The sequence below is a fragment of the Macrotis lagotis genome, chromosome 8 (genome assembly GCF_037893015.1).
Source record: "Macrotis lagotis isolate mMagLag1 chromosome 8, bilby.v1.9.chrom.fasta, whole genome shotgun sequence".
Taxonomy (NCBI): domain Eukaryota; kingdom Metazoa; phylum Chordata; class Mammalia; order Peramelemorphia; family Peramelidae; genus Macrotis; species Macrotis lagotis.
In genome coordinates, this window is record NC_133665.1 from 188,047,815 (window position 1) to 188,072,581 (window position 24,767).

The 24,767-nt window shown below is 40.8% G+C and overlaps 1 protein-coding gene across 1 annotated transcript in view; it reads left to right on the top strand.

The window, feature by feature from the left end:
- Positions 1-20,200, top strand: part of EPDR1 (ependymin related 1) — a 34,804-nt gene extending 14,604 nt beyond the window's left edge. The window contains exon 3 of the mRNA XM_074199199.1: positions 1,286-20,200. Coding sequence (XP_074055300.1) covers positions 1,286-1,476 — 191 coding nt within the window. The 3' untranslated portion in view covers positions 1,477-20,200. The remainder of the gene's footprint in view (positions 1-1,285) is intronic.
- The last annotated feature ends 4,567 nt before the right edge of the window (positions 20,201-24,767 follow it).

Below are 24,767 nucleotides of genomic sequence, written 5' to 3' on the forward strand. Positions count from 1 at the left end.
ACACACACACACACATATATATGTATATAATTTTATAAACTATATGACTTGTACTCAGAAATTTTTGTTTTTTTTCTATAAGAATTTTGGTTTCTAGTACCATAACACGCACCACCCACCACCATCACTCCCATCACCACCACCACCGCCACTATTACATCTACCACCAGTGAGGAGAAAGAAGAAAATAATAATGTTAGCTAGCATTTATATGATACTTTAAGATCTGCAAATGTCTTTACAAATATTTCATTGATCCTTAAAACAACCCTGGGAGGCTCTTATAATCCTCACCTTCAGATGAGAAAACGAAGGACATTAAGAGAATTGCCAAAGGTTACCTAGCTAGACAGTTTCTAATCCTGGATTTGAATTCAGATTTTTCCAAATCCAAGGTGAGACTCCATTATGCAACCTAGCTGCTTCATTTAAGAGCTGAATTGAATCAATATTCATCTGGAATTAGAAACTTAATGGATCCCTGGGATTACTAGTCATTGGTATAGAAAGTTGTGAGTGATGTCAGTATTGTACAAATCAATCACTAAATCAATCAACATTTATCAAATACCTACACTATGTTAAATGAATTTTATTCATTTATTCACTTCATCCAACCTACAGTTACTGCTTCCCATGTCCTTGACCCTGGTTATTCAGTGACAAAAATGAAGCAGTCCCTGCCTTCAAGGAGATTCTCTTTTATGGAAGAGGGATGGATGGAAAACAATATTCATATATTCAAAATATAAATTGAATAAATACAGGGCATCTGCAGTTTTCAACTATCAGAGCTTACTAAGACTTTTGGGAGCCCCAGAAAAAGCAATTTGGGAGAGATTTAGAACTGTACTAAGATTTTTGAGATACCTGTATTTACTAAGTTTATATTTATATTGTGTTCCACCCTCTTCTATAAAATAGAACCTCCATGAGGACAGGAATTAATATGATATTTGGTGAACCCATTCATGTTCTGCCTATACGTATGTTCTTGCTCACTTTTTTTTCAAATTCTCTCTCAACCTCCAGCTATTTATACAAAAGAATTCTATTTTTAAAATTCGATTTCCATCTCAAAATTCCCTTCATTGCCTTTCATCATTTACCAGGGTTCATTTGTCTATGTCCTTTTCTCTGCAGTGGACTCATGTTTCTGATGTTATTCTCTATACCCACACACCACTGTATAATTCATGGAAATGATAATTCTTTGTTTTCTTGCCCATTAGTCCTTAAAAATATCAGTCATGAGCTTGTGTTTAGCTTTCCTTCCTTCTTACAGATGAAACATGGATTGGCATCTACACTGTCAAGGATTGCTACCCCGTCCAAGAAACCTACACCAGGAACTACAGCGTCACATTCTCTACTCGCTTCTTTGATATTCAGCTTGGCATTCGTGACCCCTCTGTTTTTACTCCACCTAACACTTGTGAGAGAGCCCACACAAGGAAGATGAGTGATGCCTGCTGACTACTGATAGCTGAATAATCACAGTAACTATTGATCTGTTGCGAAAACTACTGACATAGAGTGAAAGTTCATGGCGGCTCTTTAGTTGTCCAAGCCTTGCTGGAATAACCAATCTTAGTGTTGCTTGTATAAATGCCATCAGGCAAATGGTGCCAGCTGCCGCTTTTTTTCCTACTTAAGACTCAAACTGTGTTTCCACAAGTAAACCGAAATAAAAGGGGAGTAATTATGCAGGTATGCATGATCAGAAAAGAAAATCCTGGCTAATTTTGGTTGAAAACCACCTGGTTTTAGCCTGAATTACCCAGATGATTCAACTCGTTTTCATTTTCTTTTCCTGTTTAGACATGGTTTCAGTTGATGTGCTTGCTGATTTGTTCCTAGAAGTTTCTTGATAATATCCTCTGAAATAGAAAAATATGCTTGATCTTGTGTTGAATCTTAAAATGTGCTTGATTTTTCAGGCTAAAGAGAGAGGGAAAGAGCAGTTGGCTTGGCTCACTCAACAGATTGCTAGCCTGTCCTGTGTTACCTTTGGGGTAATGGGTGGGTTGGCCCAAGAGTTCTATTGAATAGCTAAATGGGAAATGGAACATGCCCTATCTCAAATATCCCATCTCATAATCATCAAAACCATTAAATACATTACATGCTCATCGTGCTCTTATATTTTCTTGTCATTCAGGAAGTCGCCGATCCATTGTTTCCTTTTGCTCCCCCCCCACACTCATTTCCCATTCACAGTTCATTCATTCCTTTGACAAGTCCCCATGCTGTGCTCTGTGATAGGTGCCAAGGCTACAAAGGATGAAAATGAGACTCTCTGTTCTCCAAGAACTGATGTTCTATTGGTGGGACAAGAAAGAATATGCTCCCAGAGATGTTCCATAAAACTAAGATAGACTGAGGTTGTTCACTGGAGTATAAGTGAAGTCTTACCCAAAGACGGTGAAGAGAATAGATGACCCTCCACAAGTCTGTACAGCTTTGAGGTTATGGTTTTCTAGGAGGAACAGATTGGTGTCATACCTTTAATAAGAAATTAGAGATTTAGGTGCCAAACAAGGGATTCTTGTGTTAGTAATCCTTTAGGGAAATATCAATCCATAGAATGGGAAAACTTCAGCTAGGGAACATCTGAGCTAGCAGTTTGTCTATTTCCTGTACAAGCCACAGGTAATAATGCTATAATTCTTCAAGTGTACCTGCTCCAAACTGAACATGGGGGAGCTTTGGGACTGGCCTCTGGCACCATAGGACTGGGGGGAGGATGAAGGGGTGGAAATTTGAGATGAGGAAGAGTCCTTTAATGGACCACTGAGGCACAGTGGATATGCATCTCTTCACTTCTTGGTAGAGACTCTCCAGGTATGACCGTGATGTGATTCTGTTGAGGGCTCAGTGTCATGGTGACCCCGCTGCCACTCCTTACATGGTCAAACAGAGGAATATCTGCACATCTTCTGAACAACTCATATTCTAGTAGATACCCATGGCAACCTGAATGCACAGGTGGCTTATAGAGAACAGGTATGCTTTTGGGAAACTTCTCTCTGATAACTTTGCTATGTCTTGTGTTTTGCCTTTATCTAGATGGTGTCTGTCCTCTCTTTTTCCCTGTGAATATCCGAATTTTATATATTCCTAGCTTTCCCCAGTGGTATTTGAGTCAAGTCATATGCAGGCAACCAAAGCTACTAAGAAGGATTTTGAATATAAAAAAATGTCCTCATTGCAAGCAGAAAAGGACATAAAGGGAAGTCCCCTCTGCCTCTAGTAGCAAGATGATAAGGCTACTCTCCTTCCTTCCTAAAGGGGTCTGCTGAACCCATCCACACACGAACAAAGTCATAACACCAACAGGGCAAGTCTCAAGAGTGTGAATGGAATTTTTGAACTTCAGTGATGACATCTTCTGCATCCCATCTCCTGCCTGGACTTCTATGCAGCTTCTGCTTGAGTGCTTTGGCTCCTGTCTGCTCATTCTGCATCTGTCTCAGCTTTAGTCCTGCTCCTGATGCTCCTGCCACTACTGCTACTGCCTACTGTTGCTGCTGCCGCTGCTGCCGCTACTGCCGCTACTGCCGCCACTGCTGCTGCCACTATTGCTTCTGCAGCTTTTTGCTTCTGCTTCTGCTTCTGCTTGCTACATGAGCTTGGATACTGCTTCATCTCCCTGCACTTACCTTCTTCTGGCACCTGGCCATCTCTGCTCTCTTCTAATAAGCATCCCCACCTTGAACCCATGGCAACATGGGAAAGTGAGTCTCTTCCCAGTCCTCTCCTCTGTTCCATTGTTTCCCCAGTTTAACTGTTTACAGTCCCTGAAAGTTCTATCTGAGGCATCAAAGTCTATGTATATGCTTTTGGATAGTTATTCTACACATCTGTTTTATTACATATAGCAAAAGAAATAACTATGTTACATGTGGATACATGTGGACCAATATCCCATGGTAAAGATTCATACTATAGACCATCAAAGGTCAAGGGTAGGTATAGATGACATGACATCATCTCTTAGAGTTGTATATAATAGGTCAATCATATAGGCTGCAGAGTAGCTACATATCTTATGTAAATTGCCACCATTTTCCATGTCTCTAGGGTTGCTCTAGGTAACTCCCTATTTAATCCCTTCCATGTAATGGGAGATGAACACAGATTCAACTCACAACATAGGTGTTGAAATTTAGGGTCCCAACTTGCTTCCCCTTCAATCTTGGAGTCATCAGGGCTAGAGAGTAATGACTTCTCAGGGCTGATGCCAACTGAAGTCTTTTGTTAGAACTGTTACAAACATCCTCCATGCCCCGATGGATGCTCGGGTTGGCCATCCTGGCCTGGCCCACATTGCTTCCTTTCTCTCTATGCAGCTCCCCTTTCTCCTGCTTCTATTTCCATTGCTGCTTGCTCCAGTCTTCCATGCAAAACTCGCAAAGTGTTTTCAACTTTTCACTCTGTTAGAATTCGTGTTGGGTGATATCTCTATGCTGCAGTCTCAAACACAGTCTTCTGGGAAATAGAATCCAGAGAATTTCCCCCAATGATTGAAGCTCCCAAGCATTGAGGGAACTGCAGTCCATGAATACATTCTGTACAGTTAAGGGAAAAAAAGCCTGTAGTGCCTGTGCATCATGTGTGAAGCTTCATATACATCTCATTGATGAGTGTCACTTAGCATCCTGAAGAGGTCATCCAAAATGTATATACAACATCCCATCCATGATATCATACCACACACCAGGCCCACAGAAAACCTGTCTTGTACATATTACAAAGATACACAGTGGACACCAAATATGTAGGTAGACTATTACATGTGTTCCATCAATGGATATTATCTTTCTCCTTACTCCTGTAGCATTCCAAGTCATCCTAAACCCTGATCTTAAGAGTCCTGCTTCTACTCTGGGGACCTGTTTCCTTTAAAAATATTTTCTATTCCAACCTTAATGCCAAATAAAGTGAACATTTCTATATACAAAGTAGAACAGAGAAAGAGGATTATACGTGAAACTGTGAATCTCTCAAGTAAAACTCACTTATCCTTTAAATTGTGTGTGTATGTGTATATGTGTGTGTACATGTCTGTGTATATGTGTGCATGTGTGTGAGTGTGCTGCTATCTATTCTGTACCCTTATCCTAAGACCTGCTGGCCTACTGCCTCAATTCTGACCTCCTGGATGATTTAGGCTGTAGGGCCCAATACATAACTCCTTGGGGTCTCCTCAGGGGGAAAACTGGTCAGGAAAAAGGCAGCCCTGGAATTCAACCCTTCCTCCATGGCTAGGCAGAGATCTCCCTTTATCCCAAACTTTCAAGAGGTTCCTAACATATAATTTTTTTTAATTGGCCCCAAGAGTTTTTCCCTATGTGTTATCAACTGACTCCAAGTGTTGATCTGCAACTGCTGGACAGGCTCCTCAAAGACCTTTTGTAGCCCCTTCATGATTTTTGTCCTCCAGATAGAAAATCAGGCCAACCCCATATATTATTACAGGGCTCTCACTGTACTATGGAGCTATTGTATAGATAATATCTTTACCAGTATTTGATAAAGGGTGGCTTTTGGCCAGTTCATTATCTTATGTTTTCTCTAGACATCAAGATTCCTTAGTAGAGATTCTTAAATTTACCGACAGTGAACTCAAGCATCAGATTCTTACTTTTTTCCCTCTGAGAATTTCTCAGTTGAGGCCATGGCTAAGCACTAGCCTCTATTAACTGATTTCTCTAACATCTCCTTGACAAACTTGCTTTCAAAGTCTTGACTTGCTCAGAATGGATCCTGGCAGGGAAACCATACCCTGAGAGTACTTTTCTACAACATGTTGGCAATTGCAGAAGATTTCTGCTTTCAGTGTACGGTGACTGAGATGGTCTTCCATCACCAGAATGTTGCTCATGTTCTACCTACCTCTTTTTAAAGATAAAATGTCTATACGCACAAACTCCAAAGACTGGCTAGTTCTTATGTTCTCCAGATAAGCAAGACAAGGAAGATCCATTTTCCTTTGTATACGTTGAGTTGATTTTAAAAATTCATCCCACAATATATCTCTGTTCATCTTGGATGAGTAGATTCAATTTTGTATCAGCAACAAATTTCTCTTTTGATCCAGATGTCCAAAACGATCACGTAGGGTTTTTGTGGCCATGGGCATGATTCCATGGGCTAACAGTAACTGTTTTCTTGTCCTTTGTGGCGATGGATCACTAATTGTTGACTACAGTGCTCTATTTTGTAATTCCAGCTTATGCCACCTTCTTCATACCAGGTTGTCTTTTGGGGACGAAGTTTGAGTTTCTGTGGCCCAACCCTTTTTCATTTTTAGAACTTCTTTACAAAGAAGAAGTTGAAGAAAGAAGAAATATTGATCAACACTAATAAGTGGTCTGCCCCATTTTTCTCCTCTTCTTATGTTTTATTTCTTTTTAATCCCCCCCTTTATGAATCAAATTACAAAATTGAAGTAAGTTTTCCTACCAACTCCATTTTGCCCCTTGGTGTTTCTCCCATGTCCTTGTTTCCCTGTTGTTTTAATTATTTGTTTACTCAACTCTCCAAATGTGTGCAAGCATGTATATATGTATGTATGTATGTATCTATTTATGTATGTGGGTCCAACCTTCCTTTTGCCAGTTCAGAAAAGAAAGCAGCTCATGAGATACCTGCTTCTTACATCTTTCTCTCTGTATTTGTATACTCTTCTTCTTTACAGTCCAATTATGAGAAAAAGTAAATTTCTGCTCACTTCTTCCTCACTCTATTCCTTTCCCTGCTTCTTTTCTCTCTTAAAACAAGCAAAAAATAGAACAAAACCACTTTCAAGCACTATGTCTTTCTTAACTCCATCTGTGGCATTTAAAGATTGTGTGTTTTTTAAAAGGACATGATTCTTCTCCCCCTATTAGAATATAAGTACTTCACCACTTAATCTCTTCCAATTGCTTGAATGTATTTATCTTTCTAGATTTCTCTTGATTCCTGTCCTTGTATTCCAAGGTTCCATTCATCTGGTCCATCCACTTCCCTCTTTAAGGTTATATTCAATCTTGCAGAAGAAGAACCTCTTCCTGGTTATAAGCCTTCATCTTTGGAATATCACATTTCCAGATCTTCTCTCCTTTATATAGTTGCATCATAGTCTTGTGTGATACTGACTATGCTTCTTTGATACTTGAACTCTTTCCTTTTAGTTTCTTGTAGTAGTTTTTTCCACTGACCTATATGCACTATATTTTGGCTATGACATTCCTGCTTTTTAATTTGGGATTTTTTTCCTAAGGGTCTAATAGATCTGCTCAGTTTTGTGATTTCTTGTAATATGATACCTAAGATTTATTTTTTGGTAATAGTTTTCAGTGAATTCAATGACTTTTAAATTATTCTGACCTATTTTAATTGTTTTTTTTGTAGTAGATTCTTTATACTTTCTCTTCTTGGTGTTTCCTGGAGTTATCAAGGTTTTGTTTTCTCCATTCTAGTGTTCAAGTAGTTCAATATTTGGATAAGATTTTGTATCTTCTGCACTAACTCTGGCAGCATTTAACTTAACACGTGTCCCAATAGGCGAGTGGATCTTCATCTGTTCAAATACTGAAATCTAGTTTCAAATACACTTTCTCGATACTATAAGACTTGCTCTAAATCCCTGATTGGAAAATGTTATAGCTTTTGATGACTCTCACTCTTCTGGTGAATTTGCAAAAACCAACACTGGCAGCACATTCATGAGGCAGCTGACTATGTCCTTGAAGGTCTTCTGGTTTTTCTCATCTGTCCCAATGATATCCCACTGGTGCTGAAGGGCTTAGGACTGCCCCTTCCCTTCCCCCCCCTCCACTTTTACCTTTGGAAAACCAATGTAACTCTACCATGTTTCCCTTTCAATTTCAGCACATAAATTTAATTCATAATTTAATTATTACCTAATTTGTGCTAGGCACTGAAGATACAAAGAAAAAAATGAAAAATAGCTTGGAGGCAGCTAAGTGGCATAGTGGATAGAACACTGACCCTGGTGTCAGAGGGTCCTGAGTTGAAATCTGGCTTCAGACCCTTACTGACTGTGTGGTACTGGGCAAGTCACTTCCCTCCAATTGCCTAAAAAAACCAGAAAAAAACAAAAAACGAAACAAAAAGCAAAAAGAAAGCAAACCGAACACAGAGCTAGATAGCACTATCTCCTTGGTGATGGGTGGGCATTACTTCTTGCTGAAGGTCTCACAGTTACCATTTGGATATAGAATTCAAGGCACTTTTTCTTGCAATTTTTTCTTTTGCCCTGTGTCTCTGTTGCCTGAATCAGCTTCAGAAGAGACTTTCACAATGGTCTTTGAATGTCCCAGGCTACAGAGTGTAATTACTCAGGCTGAGTTAAGTGACACTATCACACTGCAGGCTCATACACAGCCTCTTCTGAGCAAGATTCTCTTCTAATCTTTGTGGGAAATTAGGGTCCTGACAATGTTCTTCACATTCCCCTCTTCCAGGAATCCCCCTCTCTTCTCCCTCCTGTAAAAAATAAAAACAAAATTTCATAGCTTCAGAAAACAAGTTTGTTAAGTTTTTTAAGCTTTTCCCTCAAGCCATCACTTCTTAGTTTTTTCATTAGAGCTCTACTTTCATTCCTTTTCTTTCCTTTTAGTTATTTTCTTAGGCCATCTGATTCTACCTTCAATGCTTTTGGTGGGGAAGGAATACAGAGGAAATCATGGCTGTAATTACCATATAATTCATTTGGAGTTTTATCCTATTTTTTTTAACCATACATTATTTCTTTATTGTACCAGGAGCTTTTTTTAAATTTTTTTGCTTATTTCCTTAGTTTTTCTGCTGATGTTGCCTCCCTAGCCCCTTTGTCTATTTCAGTTTTTTCATATGTAAACTGGGGCTAATAATGTCATCTATCTCATATGGTGGTTGTGAGAATCAAATAAAATAACATTAATAGATTTCATGAGTCTTACAACTCTCTCTTTGTTAGTTATCATCATTATTCACATGATTGATCCTAACATATGGCTGCTGAATATTGGAGATTGCCTTGAAGCCAGGCCTCCGGGAGGGCCCCTAGATGCCAGATGCCTAGGCACCTCTGACCCTATTTCATCAGTTTGGGCAGTCCCTTTCCAGGAGCGCTCTAACCAGTTTGTCTCCTGCTGTGCCTCCTATAGGCTGGGTCCCAAATCCCACTGGCTCCAGGCCCCAATAGGCCTGCCTTCCCCTAGAGCCTGAACAGGCTTGGCCGGCTCTGTGTGCAATCCTGGATTGAATGGAAGAACTTCCAAGTGTTTCCTTTTGGCTTTATCCTTCATTACTTCACCAGGCACTTTTTCTTCTTTGCCAGCAAGTTTTTTTGTTTTTAGCTGAGTTTGACTGAACCACCATCTTTCCTGGGAATTAACTTTCTTACTGGATCATGTTCATCTCTGTTCCTGCTGGTGCTGAAGCAGAACTTGCTGATGTGACCCTTTTGTCCTTTGGGGCTCACTGTCTTTACCTGTATCTCTGGGGCTGAATCAACTTTGGATCTCTGTCCTAGTGTGGAAGTCTAGATGAAAGCAGGATTCCAAGAGGCAATGGTAGACAGTGGACAGGTTGGCAATAGTCTGAGGTGGTAGATTGTTGTCTGTTTTGGATAGACTCAGAAGCCTCCTGTTTCTTAAATCTCTAGATTCATGCCACCATATTATATACAGTGCCCGTGCAGACAACTTTAGTATAGAGCAGTGTGGGTAGATATGAAATAATCCTCTTTTTTTAAGTCTTTAGTGATGGCCTTATGCATAGAGCTTTGATTTACCTTTTTGGGATTCTTTTTATTACTGTGGTGTGCTTCTTACTGTTTTGAGATAATTAGGGAAAACTGGAATCAGACACAATCTCTCACACGGCCATTTTGCTGGAATTCCTCCAGCTACTTTTTTCCCTGATCTACTCAAAGTAGCAGGAGCCCCCAAAGGTCCTTGGGACCTGTGTTCACCCAACTAAAGATACAAGCTTTCTTTTCCTTAGCTTCTTCCTCTATGGAGCCAGCCCAGATCAGTTAGCCTTTCCAGCAGATGCCCATTGTCTTTGGATCTTCAGTATCTGGCACTGTGTTTGGCATAAATGCTTGTTCATTCATTGGTTTTTATCTCCTGCCCCTGTAGAAAGTGAAGTTCTTAAGGATAGGCATAATGTATGTTTGTCTTATATCTCCAACACATAATCAGCTTGTTACTGGTTGAGCAGCTGGCTAGAATTCTGAAAGTGGCTTACTGATCTTAATTCTCTTATTCTAGGTTTGATAGTTTGGGAATACCTGAATCTTTCCAGCTCTTTTCTACAGCACTAGGGGTACTACGGGCAAGACATAGGGATTCCATGAGGAAACCTTGGACTAACAGCTCCTTTATGGGGTTGCCAAAGTCCTACATCTCTGAGAGTCATTTCCCTGAGACCAGTTTGGCAAATGTAGGTGGTTGAGGAGGATTATGTATTTTGTTCCTCAGGTACATCCTGATACTCATGTGTGGAAAACTGGTGCTCTTACCCTGAATTTCTTCCCAAGAAGTTTCTTCTGGTCCTTTACAGGGTCTGAAGCCTGAGGAATTGACCTTCTCTGGATCTGCCCTGAACCTGTGGGGTCATGGCACACTCAGTGCTTGTGATTAGCCTAGACCTTTTCCTTTTGTCATCTTTGGCACAAGAGGTGTGACTTACCTATAAAGAGTATGCTGGTCTCCACTCAGTAGTGCCTTGCCAGTACTTTGAGCAGAACCTGAGATTGTACCAAATTAACACTGAAATTCAAGGTTTATTTACTGGGTCTAGACATATTGAAATCATAGTGTTCACCTTCATGAATTTCCTGGCTAGCTCTAATGTGAATATGATTTTCATGTGAATAGCCCTCCCCACTTCATCCACAAATGTCCTGGCCCTGGGAGAGGTCATAGAGACCTTTGGCTTTCATGTAGCCATGGGTACAAAACACAGCCTTGACCTCTAGCCTCCTGGTCACTAGGTCAGTTTTCTGTGATGTCAACCCTCCACTGAACATTTGATCACTACCCTCTGAAATAAACTCTCCAATCTTAGTACAATGCCAAAGAGTTTCCATTTACTCTTGGGAGAGTGGTAGGAATTCCATATTGCTATCATCCATATCCTCAGTGACACCATATTGGCTATCCAGTGAACACAAATCTTGTAACTCTGTTCCTTCACAACAAGGGCTCACTAGTTGGCTTGCAGTCCTCTGGGATTCCTATATTCTATCTGAGGTATACTCTATCCAGGCTTCAAAGCTCTTCCTACTTGATAAGCAAGCCTCTCATCTTCCCTACCCCCAAATATTCCCTTAATTGAACATCATGGGCTTCCATTGACTGATGGGCTACACTCATGCCTCTGTTAGGATTGGCTCACTGGTTAGATATTAGTGTTTCTCACTTCCAAGCAGTCATTCTGTATACTCTATCTTCCATTCTGCTTTTTTTTTTTTTCATATGGGACCTTAATTTATTCAGCAATTCTTGGTCAAAAGTCGAGGGCTTGGTAGCCATGTTCAACTATTGCCCTTTCTGTATTTTACTTTGTTGACCTGGAAAGGCCTTGTGGTTTCAGGCAGCTCCCCCATTTCTTTCCGAATAGCTTCTCCACTGTGGAACAACTACACATCCACTAAGGATTCCAGAATACTATGAAAAAGTACCTTCTTTGATGTTCTAATCGCAGTCTATCCATCAGTGGAGTCTCCCTGTAACTCAACAGTCATATGGCTACTCCCCTCAATCTTTAGACGCTTCAAAGGCAGTTTTGTGTAGTAGGGAAGGTGATCTATGGCTCTGAGCAACCACCACAAATTATATTTAACAGATCTTGGAACAAGTCAAAATTCCTGGGAAGCTTCCTATCCCTCAACCCCTCAAGAATCAATTAATTTTTGATAAGTCTCATAATATATCACAAAGTAAATGCTCCCAATCAAAGTTTTGAGGAACCCCATTGATCTTGGGAACCTGATCTTTAATAACCAATTAATCAACTGGGATTTATTAGGCACTTTTGATATACCAGACACTGTATTAAATCCTGGACATTCAAAGACAGCAATGAAACATGAGGTTGACACAACTCCTGTTTTGCCTCCATCCAGAGAGGCTCTCTCTTCACCATTTTTCCTGGATTCTTCTTAGCACTAACTTTGCTTTGCTGTCTTACTTACTTCCTTGCCCTCTCACTGCATTCCTCTGAACATTTAAATTTAGCTTGTATCTTGCTCTCCCCATAGTGGTATTTAAGGCAGCTCACCACTAGACAGCTTAGCCCTTTGGAACTTTTGGGGCCAGATCTAGGAATTCCTTTGTATATAGAATTCCTGGTGAGCAAACTTCCTCTGCCAATGTACCCTGGCCCTTGTTCTGTTATTACAATCTTAGACATTTGCTTGGGGTTACTGAGAGGTTAGCTAATTGACTCAAGATCACCTCCTGATGTGACAGATGTAGGAATTGAACCCAGATTTTTCTGGCCCCCAAGGCTGGTGCTCTATCCACTCTGCCTAAAAGCCATTTGGAACATAAAACAGATTTGTTATCAACATATTGGGGGTAAAGGCAACTTATCTCCAAATCCAGAAGGAAATTAGTGAGCTAATAACCTTTCTTCCTCTCAAATCTGCGGAAAACACCTCTGGGTACCAATTGGGAAAGACTCACTCATATTAGTGGAAGGGGAGAACCTCAATGAAGAACTCAATGTCCGAGTCCTGTCTCTCAGCTTGTGTCCTCAGTAGTCCCTGTCCTTTGCATTGACCTCTGTGTGTGTCCACATCTATCTGAACTTGCACCCTGCTTGTTTCTACTACTGCTTTTGCCGCTGCTTCTGCCGCTGCTTCTGCCGCTGCTTCTGCCGCTGCTTCTGCCACTGCTTCTGCCACTGCTTCTGCCACTGCTTCTGCCACTGCTTCTGCTTGCTGCCATAATTGTGGATGCTTCTTAAGTCCTCTTCCTCCTTCTTGTCCTCCTTTCCTCCTTTCCTTCTCCTCCTCCTTCTTTTCCTTCTCTACTTCTGCCTCCTCTTTCTTATTCCTAGTAATTTCTCCAATCAGTGCCTATGCCTTGGGACCAGGGCATTATGGGAAAGGTAATCTTCTCCAGTTCCTTTCCTTCTCCATTGTGCATGTCCATTATACAGTAAGTCTGTTGTAGTCAGGGTGATTTAGTCATAACATGAATGGAATGAGAGCGAGGAGCCCTGACTTTCATCCTGGTCCTACTCAAAGAGAGCAAGTAGTGTGATGGCGAGTCATTTACCTTTTGGGCTCTCATTTGGTTCCATCTATAAGATGAGAAGAGTTGGGCTACTAGTTTTCTTAGGTCTCATTCAACTCTAAAATGCTTTGGATTTTATCCTTGCAATAATCTCTTTCACCAATCCATCTTTTCATACAGGAAAGAACTTTAGACATTGGAAGAGAGTGAGCAACTTGTCTGTAATTTGTAGGCTCTAAGTGTCCTGCCTGGGGGCACTGTTGCCCTTGGTCACATAGCTAATGATTGTTTATGCCTTTTGTTTCAGTAGAAGGTTAGATCTGGGGGACCTTAGAACTCATTTCATCCATCTCCCTCCCCATTTGACCAATGAGGAAAATTGGGACCTAGAGAAATTAAATGACTTGCTTGAGATCGGATAGAGGATAAATATGGCAGAGCCAGGATTGAAACCAGGGTCTCAGACTACAGTTCCTGCACTCTTCTTACCATACCTTGTAATGTCCTGCATTGTAAAGAGTTAATACATTTTTTTAAAAAATAATTAAGACAATTTACTTTCAACACAAGGAAAAAGAAATTTTTTCCCCAAAGAGTAAAATGTTTTTTCTTTGTAGATGGCCAACATGTGTCAAAACTACCAGATCTTCAAAATTAAATGAAGAAAACAGGCATTGTGACCATCTCCTGCCTGGTAGCTCCCATATCCCTATAAAATATTATGTTGTAGAGAATTTTAACAATCAGACTAATCAGACTATGGCCATATGAAAACAGATTTTGCTCTTTGGTTCATTGTATATAATGATAATATAAGAAAAACAAAAGCAACGCAGTCTACTGAGGCTGTTGTTTGGCTGGGGCAGTCATATAGGATATAGAAAATAATGAATTTTTTCCTTTTCCTTTTTTATATATACATATATGTAATGTGGATTGTACTGAGTATGTGCAGATACTCTCTGCCTACTTTGAGTCAACCACAAGGGAGTGTTGGGGCCAGCTTCTCGCCAAGTAAGACTCAGAGCTAAAGACTCATTAGAAGAGCTGATGCCTGAGTAGATATACAGGGATCAACCTATCCCTGCTGACTTTCTTATCCCAAAACCCTTCCCCTAACAATGGCAGAAGCCCAAGTTCAGTTGAATTCTGGGACAACATCTGTTTAAGTCTCTTGTCTCCATAGCAACATAGGCACCACATGATATATCCCTCTCCCCCAATCCTAGAACCCTTCTACTCAAATGATGTTCTATGTAATGCTCTGTATTTACTCATATTTATTCTGTATATACTTATATATATGTGTATATGAACATATGTGTATATGTGTTGTCCCCCTTCTTAGAATGCAAGCTCCTTGCAACCAGGGATCGCTTCATTGTTTTGTTTGTTCGTTTTTGTATTCTTAGTGTCTGGTACATAGTAGACACTTCATAGATGTTTGGTGATTGACTGATTGATCCATATGCAACAAACCTTGAAGGAGTTTCTAGGAGATGAGTTTTGTGAAATGGGAAGGTTTAAGCTTTCTCGTTGCATGGTTTCCTAAGCCTCAGATTTCTTCTGCAAAGGCAAACCTCTTGCTTAATGGGGTTCACCCAGAGTGGGACTGGGATTGGAGAAGGCCTTCTCAACTTGGTCAAACATGGTGGGCAGTAGCCTAGGATAGCAGATACTTGGATCCAAGTTACCTAGTGAATCCCAGTCCAAACTTGAAGAGAACAAAGAAAGAGGTGGGGCCTGGTGCTGGACTTTGAAGGACTATGGGAGCTGGGGTTGGAGATTGTTGCTGACAGTTAGTAGGGAAGAAGGACCTGGTGGGGCAACTGGGAAATCTTGAGTTGCAAAGTCCCTCTGAAGACTCATAGATCCCCGTAACCTTTGGAGACCCAGGAGATTGGGTCTCTTTAATTCTTTGGCAGAGTCCCGGGGGACACCCCTTTCCATCATGTATCACACATTGCTCCTCTACAATGTCTAAAATTATTCAGTCACATTGGAAATGTACTTGTTAGAGATTCAAATGACCTTGGTTTCCTTACCTTTAAAAGAAGAGTGTTGGGGTAGATAGTGTCAGAGGTCCTTTTCAGCTGTAGATTCTGTGACTATTTCATAGGATCCAGGGAGGGATCATTAAATAATTCTAGGAAATGGGAAAGATTCCGAATGGAAACAAATTGTGCCTCAGATTGGCCTGGCTGCTTCACCGCCTCTCTGAGAGCAAATAGGAAGTTGTGTATTTCTTGGGAAAGTGGGTCACAGGAGTGAAGAGAGTCCCATGATCATCCTGTCCTGGCCTGGCAAACCTTGCGGGGAAGCACAGAAATACTGGGGTAGACATCTCAGATGTGATTTAGTTCAAGTTGACAAGTGGTTGTACATCTCCTCTGCTTAAAGACCTCCAGGGATGGGAAACTCACTCCATCTCCAGAGAGCCAACTGTGCCTTTGAAGGGTTCTACTTGTCCTAAGGTTTTCTCCTTCTCCTGAGCCAAGATCTGCATTGCTGGGATGCCTACCTACTGGTCCTACTCTGGTCTTTGGTGCCAGATAAAGCTTGTCCACAGGAACCTTCTTCCTTTCCTCCAACCTATCTCCACTAAAAGACCAAGTGTTTTATAGCTGGGATCCCCAGAGATCTGCATTCCTGCCTCCTTCTCTAGGACTGGAGCCCAGGTTTGCTCTCTCTGACCTCTCTGATCCATCACATATGTGGTAAGCTGGCTCCTAGAGCAATGGGAAAGAACTTGGGGGAGGCATTGAACACCTCTCCTTCCTGTGCTGCCCACTGAAATGAGAGGTGGAGAAGAAGGGTGGGGGTACGTTATCTCTCCAGGAAAGGGTTGCTTCAAGCTATATGAAAGTTGCATTCTATGAACATCATGCCTTATTCTCAGAAACTTCTCCCCTAGAAATAGAAAATATGTAGACTCCTTAGCCCTCACTTCCCACCTCTGGACTCCCCTAGACACTCTTGGTAGAGTCTGCAGGTAATGCACATGTGGGTTCAAATCCCAACTCTCATAAGATCACATGTGTGACTTTGGGCAAGTGATGTAACCTCTTATAGCCTCAGTTTGCTCATCTGTACAATGAGTGAGGTTAGACTAGATGGTCTCTGAGGTCCCTTCCAGCTTTTGATCTATGAACCTCTATTCCCAACTTGGCTCTCAGGAGGTTGCAGGAGTTAAGCCCTCCCTCCCTCAGGGTCTTTTGGAACCCAGTAGTGCCCTTGTCTCCCCGACCTCCTCCATTGTCTCCCATCGACTTTCCCTAACTTATTTTGTGTCTAAAGAATATGCTAGCTGAGACTACTGTGTATGCACATGAGTCCTTGGTGTCTTTTCTCTGTTCTTTCTCATAGACCTACAGAACTTTAGAACTAGAAATGACATCAACTTTTAGCTTCTCAGGAAAAACCTTTTCTTCTTGAATGAGGCTAAACTAGAGAATTGCTTTGAAATGTGCAATAGATACCTTGCTAATGGTAATCATTTTTTAACTGAAGAAAAAGCTATTCATTCATTCATTCATCATTCATTCATCCATCATTCATTCATCTATCATTCATTCAACAATGTCCATAATGATAAGGTTGGGCAAGTTAGAAGATTGGAGATGGTGATTCCAGAAATAGCAATGATCTCTGACTTTGGCTTTTCATGTATTTGGGGTTTTCACTGTAGAGGGGAAAAGGAAGTAGCGATCAGAGTATTGGAATTGGAGCCAAGAAAACTGAGAACTCAAGACTGAACTTAAATCCCATCTTTGATACTTTCTGGTAGTTTGACCTGGGAAAAATCACTTAACTACTGTGAATCTCAGTTTCCTCACTTGTAAAAAGGGATGGTCCATTTTTGCACGCCCAGGGTTGCTTTGAGGTTCAAATGAGATAATGTTTGCAAAGCATTTTGCAAACTTTAAAGTGCTATGAAAATGCCAGTTATTATGAATCTTGTTGACTAATGGGTGGGTTGGTAAATGACCATTCTTCCCATATTTTCTGGTATTTAAGGCATGGTCATTCCTAACCTGTATTGCCACAAGGAACGTCTCTTGGCTATGTTTAGCTATATCTGCACAGTTGCTCCTCTTTTGAATGGTCTCCTTGCTCATTTGCTTTTTATGGTCTGTTTGGTCTCTGCCTCTTGCTGAAGGAGTGAGCTTGGCCATACCTTTAAGAGCATTCACTTATACTGCCAGACAGGGATATTCTCACTTGTATGGTGGGTTGATCAGGGAAACTCCCTTGTGAATTGGATGAAATTGCCTATTGGCCCCTCTTGGAGAGGATTGAGAACGTCTCCTGTTTAAGGATCATGGATCAGGCTGAATGTTGAACCCATGACTCCCTTTTCCAAAGAGATGTCTTTCCCCATGACTTGGACCAGGGAATGCCTTTGATCAGCCCTCCATACTTGTACTACCTACCTCACAGGGTTGTTGTGAGGGTCTGATGAGGATGGAGACCCAGAGTCATCTAAATGAAACCTCAAGCATCATCTAAATGCCAACTGACAACATGCTTTCTGCAAAACCCAATTTGGACTCCTCCTAGTCCCTTGAATCAGCACCTCCTGGAATGGGACGGCAATGTTAAAAGACTAACGCTACATTGATAAGGCAACTCAGAGGCTTGGGGTCATGTTCTAGATGGAAGAAAAATACAGAAAAAAATGCTCCCAAATAAATTAGCTGCAGTTGTCTGGATTTTTCAGATTAAATTGTGGGGGATTTAGGAGTTGATTTTTGGAATCTCTCAGTTCTCTTCTTCGAGATTTTGTCATTTTCCCTCCCTCCCTGGCACTGGTGAAGGCCAAGTGACTGGAAGAAATGCATAAAGGTGAAAAAAAGCTGAAGAATCATCTTTGACTTGTGATGTCAGTTTGGCAGAAACACTTTTCTAAGAATAGGGTACTTTCTGCCCTTTATTTGTCTCTTTGCCAAGCTAAAGTCTGCAAAGCCCTCAAGGTCTAACACAAGACATTGCTTCCGCGAAGCTTTTTTCCTCCCTCTACTCTGCCTCCCAGTGAACTTTTCTGCCTTTGGGTTATTTCCAGCATGGACAGGATGTGTCACATGATCGCGTGCTTCTAGAATGTATCCTAAGTGTTCTATGTCTTGTATTTGTGGGTGTCTTGTTTGCCTTTGTAGACTGCTAGCTTCTGAAAAGCAAGCGCCATTGCTTCTGCTGCTTCTGTACCCTCCTGAGCCCTCAGCACAATATGGGCACACAGGGGGGAACTAGGGAAATGCTTACAGGTTGGAGCTTGGCTTGAGGCAACCCATTCAAAAATGGGTTGGTTCAAGGAATAGTAAGTTCCTCTTCACTGTAGGTTTTCAAGGCTGGAGGACCACATGGGGATGAAGTAGAAGGGGGGGGGTCTCCTGTACAAGTAAGGGTTGGATGAGCCAGCTACTAAGGCCCCTGCCAACTCTGAAATCTGGTGCGTTTGACTTCAGCCAAATCATAGAATGAACTTGTCTTCCATGGAAGACTTCAGAACTTCTGACTCATCAGCATTGCAAGCTCAACAAATCCAAATTGGAACTCAATATCTTCTCCCTGATTCCACCCTTCTTTCAAATTTCCTCTTCAAGTCAAGGGATCACTATATTCCCAATCCCCAGGTTCATAACCTTAGGGTCATGTACAATTATTCCCTCCTCCTATTCCCAGTCCCATTTTGAATCAGTTGCCAAATTGTGTTGATTCTACCTCCCCAATATAGTTTCTGTCTGTCCCCTTCTCTCTCTGCCCATAGCTACAACCCTGTAGTTCTGACCCTGGTTACCTGTAGCCTGGACTCTTGCAACAGTTTTCTAATTTGGTTTCTAGCTTCTGGTCTCTCTTCTCTCTCCACTATTCCACAGTGCTGTTAGAGTAATGTTTGTAAAGCATAAGAGAGACTGTGATATTCCCTTGCTCAAAAATATATACCCCCTAAGCTTGACATTGAAATTTCTTCTCAATCTATCTCCAGCTCAACTTTCCTATTTGACCTTTTTCAAAATTGACCTTTCCTCTCCTCCTTTCTGTCTCTTCCACTCCTTAGCTGCTTTCCAAGCTCAGCTCTTAAGCTTTGTCCTACATGAGATGTTCTGTAGGATTCTGTTCATAATCCTAGACTAGTTGTTTGAGTTCTCTCTCTTTCTCCTCAATGATCGTGTATTTCCTTTTCTGTGTATATGTTGTACCCCACAAAGGGTGTTGTGTTTTCAGCACCTCGTACAGTGTCTGCCACATTGGAGACACTTACTGTGTATTGAATTTTCTAAGTAACTCTAAATGGGAGATTCGATGAAATCCCTTCTTTGACCAAACCCTGGATTTTTCATAACTGTTCTCCTGCAAATGCTATTGTCTTTTTTAGAGCCCTGATGACAAAGTGTGAAACAGTTGCCAGTCAGCTGTAATTCCATCGATTGTACTGTGTTCTGAAGCACCAGGGTTAGCTGAATTGTATATGTGGAAAAAAGATTGGAGCTGTTCATTCAGGATATCTTTGCTCAGTGGGAGGGATGTGGGTTTTTGGGATATCCTAGCTGTGAACCACATATTGTTTCCATTAGGGTGACAATTAGCATATATTTTACATATCTGTTTTAAATTGAAAGCTGGAAACTATAAGAAACTTGGCAAGCAAGTCGGAACTCAAGACCCTGTCATTTGGGAATACTTTGTGGTGGATACAACATACATAGGATTGAAGTAACCTGAGCATTTTTGTGTGCATACAAGCTTGGCCAATTGTTGCTAATAGCATAGGCTTGACTTCTCTTAAATGTGTTTGTCCAAATCCGCAGAGCTAAATCCTGTTATTCTGCATCAGGGTAATTTTAGATGGCAAAGGATGTACTCTTGCTATATGACTGCTGTTGTCCAATTTCTTGGTTGTACCCTGTAATTCCAATAAAGACAATGACCTACACATAGAAATGAGTCGAGGGGTTTTATCTGCCCTTGCTGTGGACTGTTTTTCCAATTCAAAATGCTTCGCTCTGGCAGCTTTTCTGCCAGAGAGGCTCAGGTTCTGTCCCAGGGCCCCAGGAAGGGGGAGGTTGCCAAGATTTTGAATTGACTTTTCAGTAAAGACAAGTAAATCTCAGTAAGAAGGAAGGATATAAGGATATGGATTGTTGGGCTCGAAGCTCTGGGCTCAATTAACAGCTCTAGACATCTTTATCTTGGGATGTCAGAACCTTCCTATGTTTGGTTCTTTCCAAGCAAAGAAAATGGAACCTCACTCATGTCACCTCCATTAATCGTAACTCATAGTTACCTAAACACTCTAAGTTTTACAAAGCTGAAGTGGGAGGACTCATGGGAATTATTGGCATCTGTCCCTTTCTCCCACCATCTAGCAGCAATGCTTTCTAAAGGGGGATCCAATGATAATCCCGTGGCCACACCAGAGGGAGAAAAATTGATTTACACACAATATTTACACACAATATCTCAATCTAGACTCATTGGTTCAACTTTTCTGGGTTCATTAGACTTGACTTTTCATCTCACAACAAGATGCAGAAACAATGCTATATGTTGGTCCTCCCAGTTGCTTGGAATGTTTCCCCAGACCTTTGACCTCGGATCTACTGTTGATGTCATTGATATAAAGGGAACAGTTGAATTTTTAGGATTTTTATTCAATAGCTGGATCTCTCATAAATAAAGGCAATGTGGAACTAGGGCAAGATGTATGCAATGCACAAAAAGGGTGGGGTTGTTATTTGGAAGGGAATTAGAAAGGGCTATAGCCTGAAGCTAGAAGAAAATGGGCACTCCACTTTATCATCTAAAGTCTCTTTCATTCTTGTATTGGAATGGGAGATATTAACAAAAAGAATTTATTTTATCTTTTTTTTTTAACTGAGTTTCCTTTGGAAGGAGATGCAGTAACCATTTTTTTGGGAGTGATTGGGATGATAACCTTGACGTTCAATTTCCAAGCTGGGTAAATTTGTCTCCCCTAGGAAGCCTGGTGATCCTCACTTTTGGGGTTCAGACTTGGTGCCACATTTAGTGGTGATACCCAATCCATTTTAGTCCTACTTCTGAAACTCTGAACTCCAGAGCTCCAAAGTTCTGCCAACCTCACTACCCCAGTTCCAAGGATAACAGGTATGCTCCACCCAATCTGAAACAAGAAATTTTCAACATACACTTTTCTAGATCTGAGATTTTCCTTCTAAGCATTTTAATCAAAGTCACCTAGAACAATTTGGTATAGATTTTCATTGTAAAATAATGGCTTATAAGATAGAAAGGTATAAAATGGTGTCTTTTTTGTCCCAAACCCTTGTGGTCATTGTGGCACCTTGGATAGCTATCACTTGCTTTACTATATTCAGTTTATTAAATATCTCCTGAACTTCTAAGACCCCATAGATCCAGAGCTGGAAAGAGCTGCAAAGACTATCTAATCCAGCCCCACCCCCCCAATTTAGAGATGAGGAAACTGAGACCCAAGGAGTTTAATTAATTTCTCCAAGATTACAGGGGTAGTAAAGGTCATTGGCCACATTTGAACTCAGGTCAGAGCTAGGACCTTTTTCACTCTACCATCATGCTCCTGTGTGGAGGACTGTGCTCTCTACTAGAGATACAAAGACAAAATATATGAAAATTACAAAAATATTTTAAAAATCCTTCAAGTAGCTTTACTAAGTTAACTATTTAACCTCTAAGTAGTTTAAGGAAGGGGAAATATTTATATGAGAAAATATAAAAGAAAGTAGGGGATAAATCATTGCCCTCCAGATTACGTTCTACTGGATCTCTATATTACCACTCTCACTCCCTCACTCTCAACCAAAATTCATACATTGGGTCCCAACTCTTGTATGTTCACGGTACTGTGTGGGTCTGCCCTCTTAACACTGTACTTCATGAACCCCTCCTTTCACATTTCCCTCTTCATTGGCAGCTGACATAATTAAGGCAATTACTTGAATAGCATAATATGAACAATAGTAACCAAACTACCCCCTTCCCTTCCACAGACCTGAGGAATTCTTTTCCACAAATCCACCAAGCATTAGTGGGAAGAGAAGGCACACATAGCATTCACTTAAAGGAAGGCATATATGGAAGGACTGCCTGCCAAAGCACCTCACTCATCTAGTCCCACAATGCCCTGAACTCATATCCCTTTCCCTTTTCAAGGTATCTTCATGATACTCCTTGAGGACATGACATCTTGCTTGGGGAGCATGCTACTCAACTAGGAGCTCCATTCCTTTCAGCACCTTCCTCCCTATGGCCAGGGGGATCGGTCTCTTTTAAAGTTTTTCTTGCCTTTCTAAGTGGGTCCTTGCTGGGAACAATGATTCTACCATGACTCTGCAACTGGATTCCAAGACCAGGAGGACAGGAAGGAGGGAGAAATCCACTCTCATCTCAATACCCAGAGGTAAGGATCCATTGTCTTCCACAATAGAGATTCTTTTTCCAAACTGACTTTTTAAGTCACTGAGTTCACACCTTTCAGATGTATCTCCTGGTCTCAATGATTCCTTGGATCAATGGTCTCCACACAATTTTTATCATTTTATTAATGGCATATATAATCAAAAAAGTTTAGAGACCATTGATACATTTTAAGCATGTATCTTCCCAAAGTGGTAGGCATATTTACAAATTACATATATATAATATATATGCACTTCTGTCCTAATAATTATATTCATTATAAAAAACAAAGTAGAAATTTTAAAAGGACCAGATAATAGTCCACCCTTTCTAGAGTCAATAAGGATAAATTAGAGCTGATTGAGTAGGGAGAGAGTGAAGATCAGAATCATGATTAAGGAAAATAACATTAACAGCTCTGAAGAGGATATGGAGGATATAGGCTATATAGGAATGTAGAGAGACTAATTTGGATTCGAATGCAATGACCAAGGCAAAAAGGGACGAGGGAATAACTGGAGTTATGTTACATAAGTCATGTAAATATAGAGAAGGGGACAGTTGCAAAACATGCTCTAGACATATAAATAATATAATTTGGCCAAGGATTGGCTATGTGAGATGAAGAAGACTGAAAAGCTGAAAATGACTCTGAGGTTATGAACATGGATGATTAGAAGAATGGGGGAGCTCTTGATAAAAATAAGGAAGTTTGGAAGAAGAGTACATTTAGACCTACACATTAGATTATCTTGCTAGTTGTGCGCTAGCGCTTAAAGCTGAGCTAGTTCCATAAACCTGTTTGCTTCAGTTTCCTTCAACTGTAAAATGAGCTGGAGAAAGAAATGCCAAACCACCCCTGTATCTTTGCCAAGAAAATCCCAAATGGGGTCATGGAGAGTTGGATGTGATTGCAATGACTAAACAACAAAATTATTTTATCTAAAGATAACAAAAGATTTGCATATCATATTATTTAAAGATCATATAAGGACTATAGTGTATATCGTAATCCATCTTTACTTACTCATTCTGAGTGATTTCTTTTGTACCACCCAAAGAGAAAGCAGGTTTTTTTTTTAACCAGTCACTTTTCTGAAGTCAGAACAGGGTCTAATATAGTTAAGGATGCCATGGAGGGGGGGAATTGGTTCATATTTTTCCAGTGGTACCTGGGACAATTGTAGCTGCAGGTGTTGAATAGGTTATAACCACCCTGAGAAATCTATACATAGTTCAGAAATGGGGAAGATTAGGATCCTGCACAGTGGAGGGAAAAGATGCAGTGAGAGAATGTTCAGGAACCCCAGTAGGTGTGGTTGTCTTGGGGACAAACTCCTTTTGGCTATCTAAGGGACAGTGGGGGATGTGACCCATTTTCCCATTCTCTAATTAATCATAACACACCCCTAAGGGGAAAGACCACAACCTTCTAGGTATTCACAACGTTGAATTTAGAGACAGCAGCCTAGAACGTATCTTCCTGTTGGAAATCACCACCATGGACCTGTAGTCAGCCAATGGTGAACCACAATCCAATTTCATCAAGTTTAACCCAAGAATTTCACAAAGTGATGAGAAACTGCAGCTACTCTCTACTTCCTTGATGTCCTATCATTTGTTCACCTGGCCTGGGGAAAAATTCTGTGATCAAGGATCTCCTGAACTACTTCTATCACTATAGAAAAATACAGAATAGGAATGATAGAGGAAAAGGAAGGAATCCAAGGTATTCTCTGGAAGCTTGTGAAGAAAGGCAGAACATAGTATTAATTTTGTGTATTTGTGGTTGTGTGTGTGCATGCATGGTATACACATGTGCATGTATGATTGTAGGGGCAGGGGCATTAGGGAAAGCTATACGAAGGAGGTGATACCAGAACTGACCCTCTGCTTTGGCAGAATTTCATCCCATGTACCTCCTTCCAGGATTGAGATATACTTCTTATTCTGGGTTCATTCTATCCTTTTGTCTAGGGGATCTGTGGTCTACTCTAATAGTAATATAACTGGTATTTTCCCTCATCTGATCACAATTCAGAAATTTTTCCCATTAGTTCTCCCTTATATTTCCTTGATTATTTCAACTGAATATGTTTACAG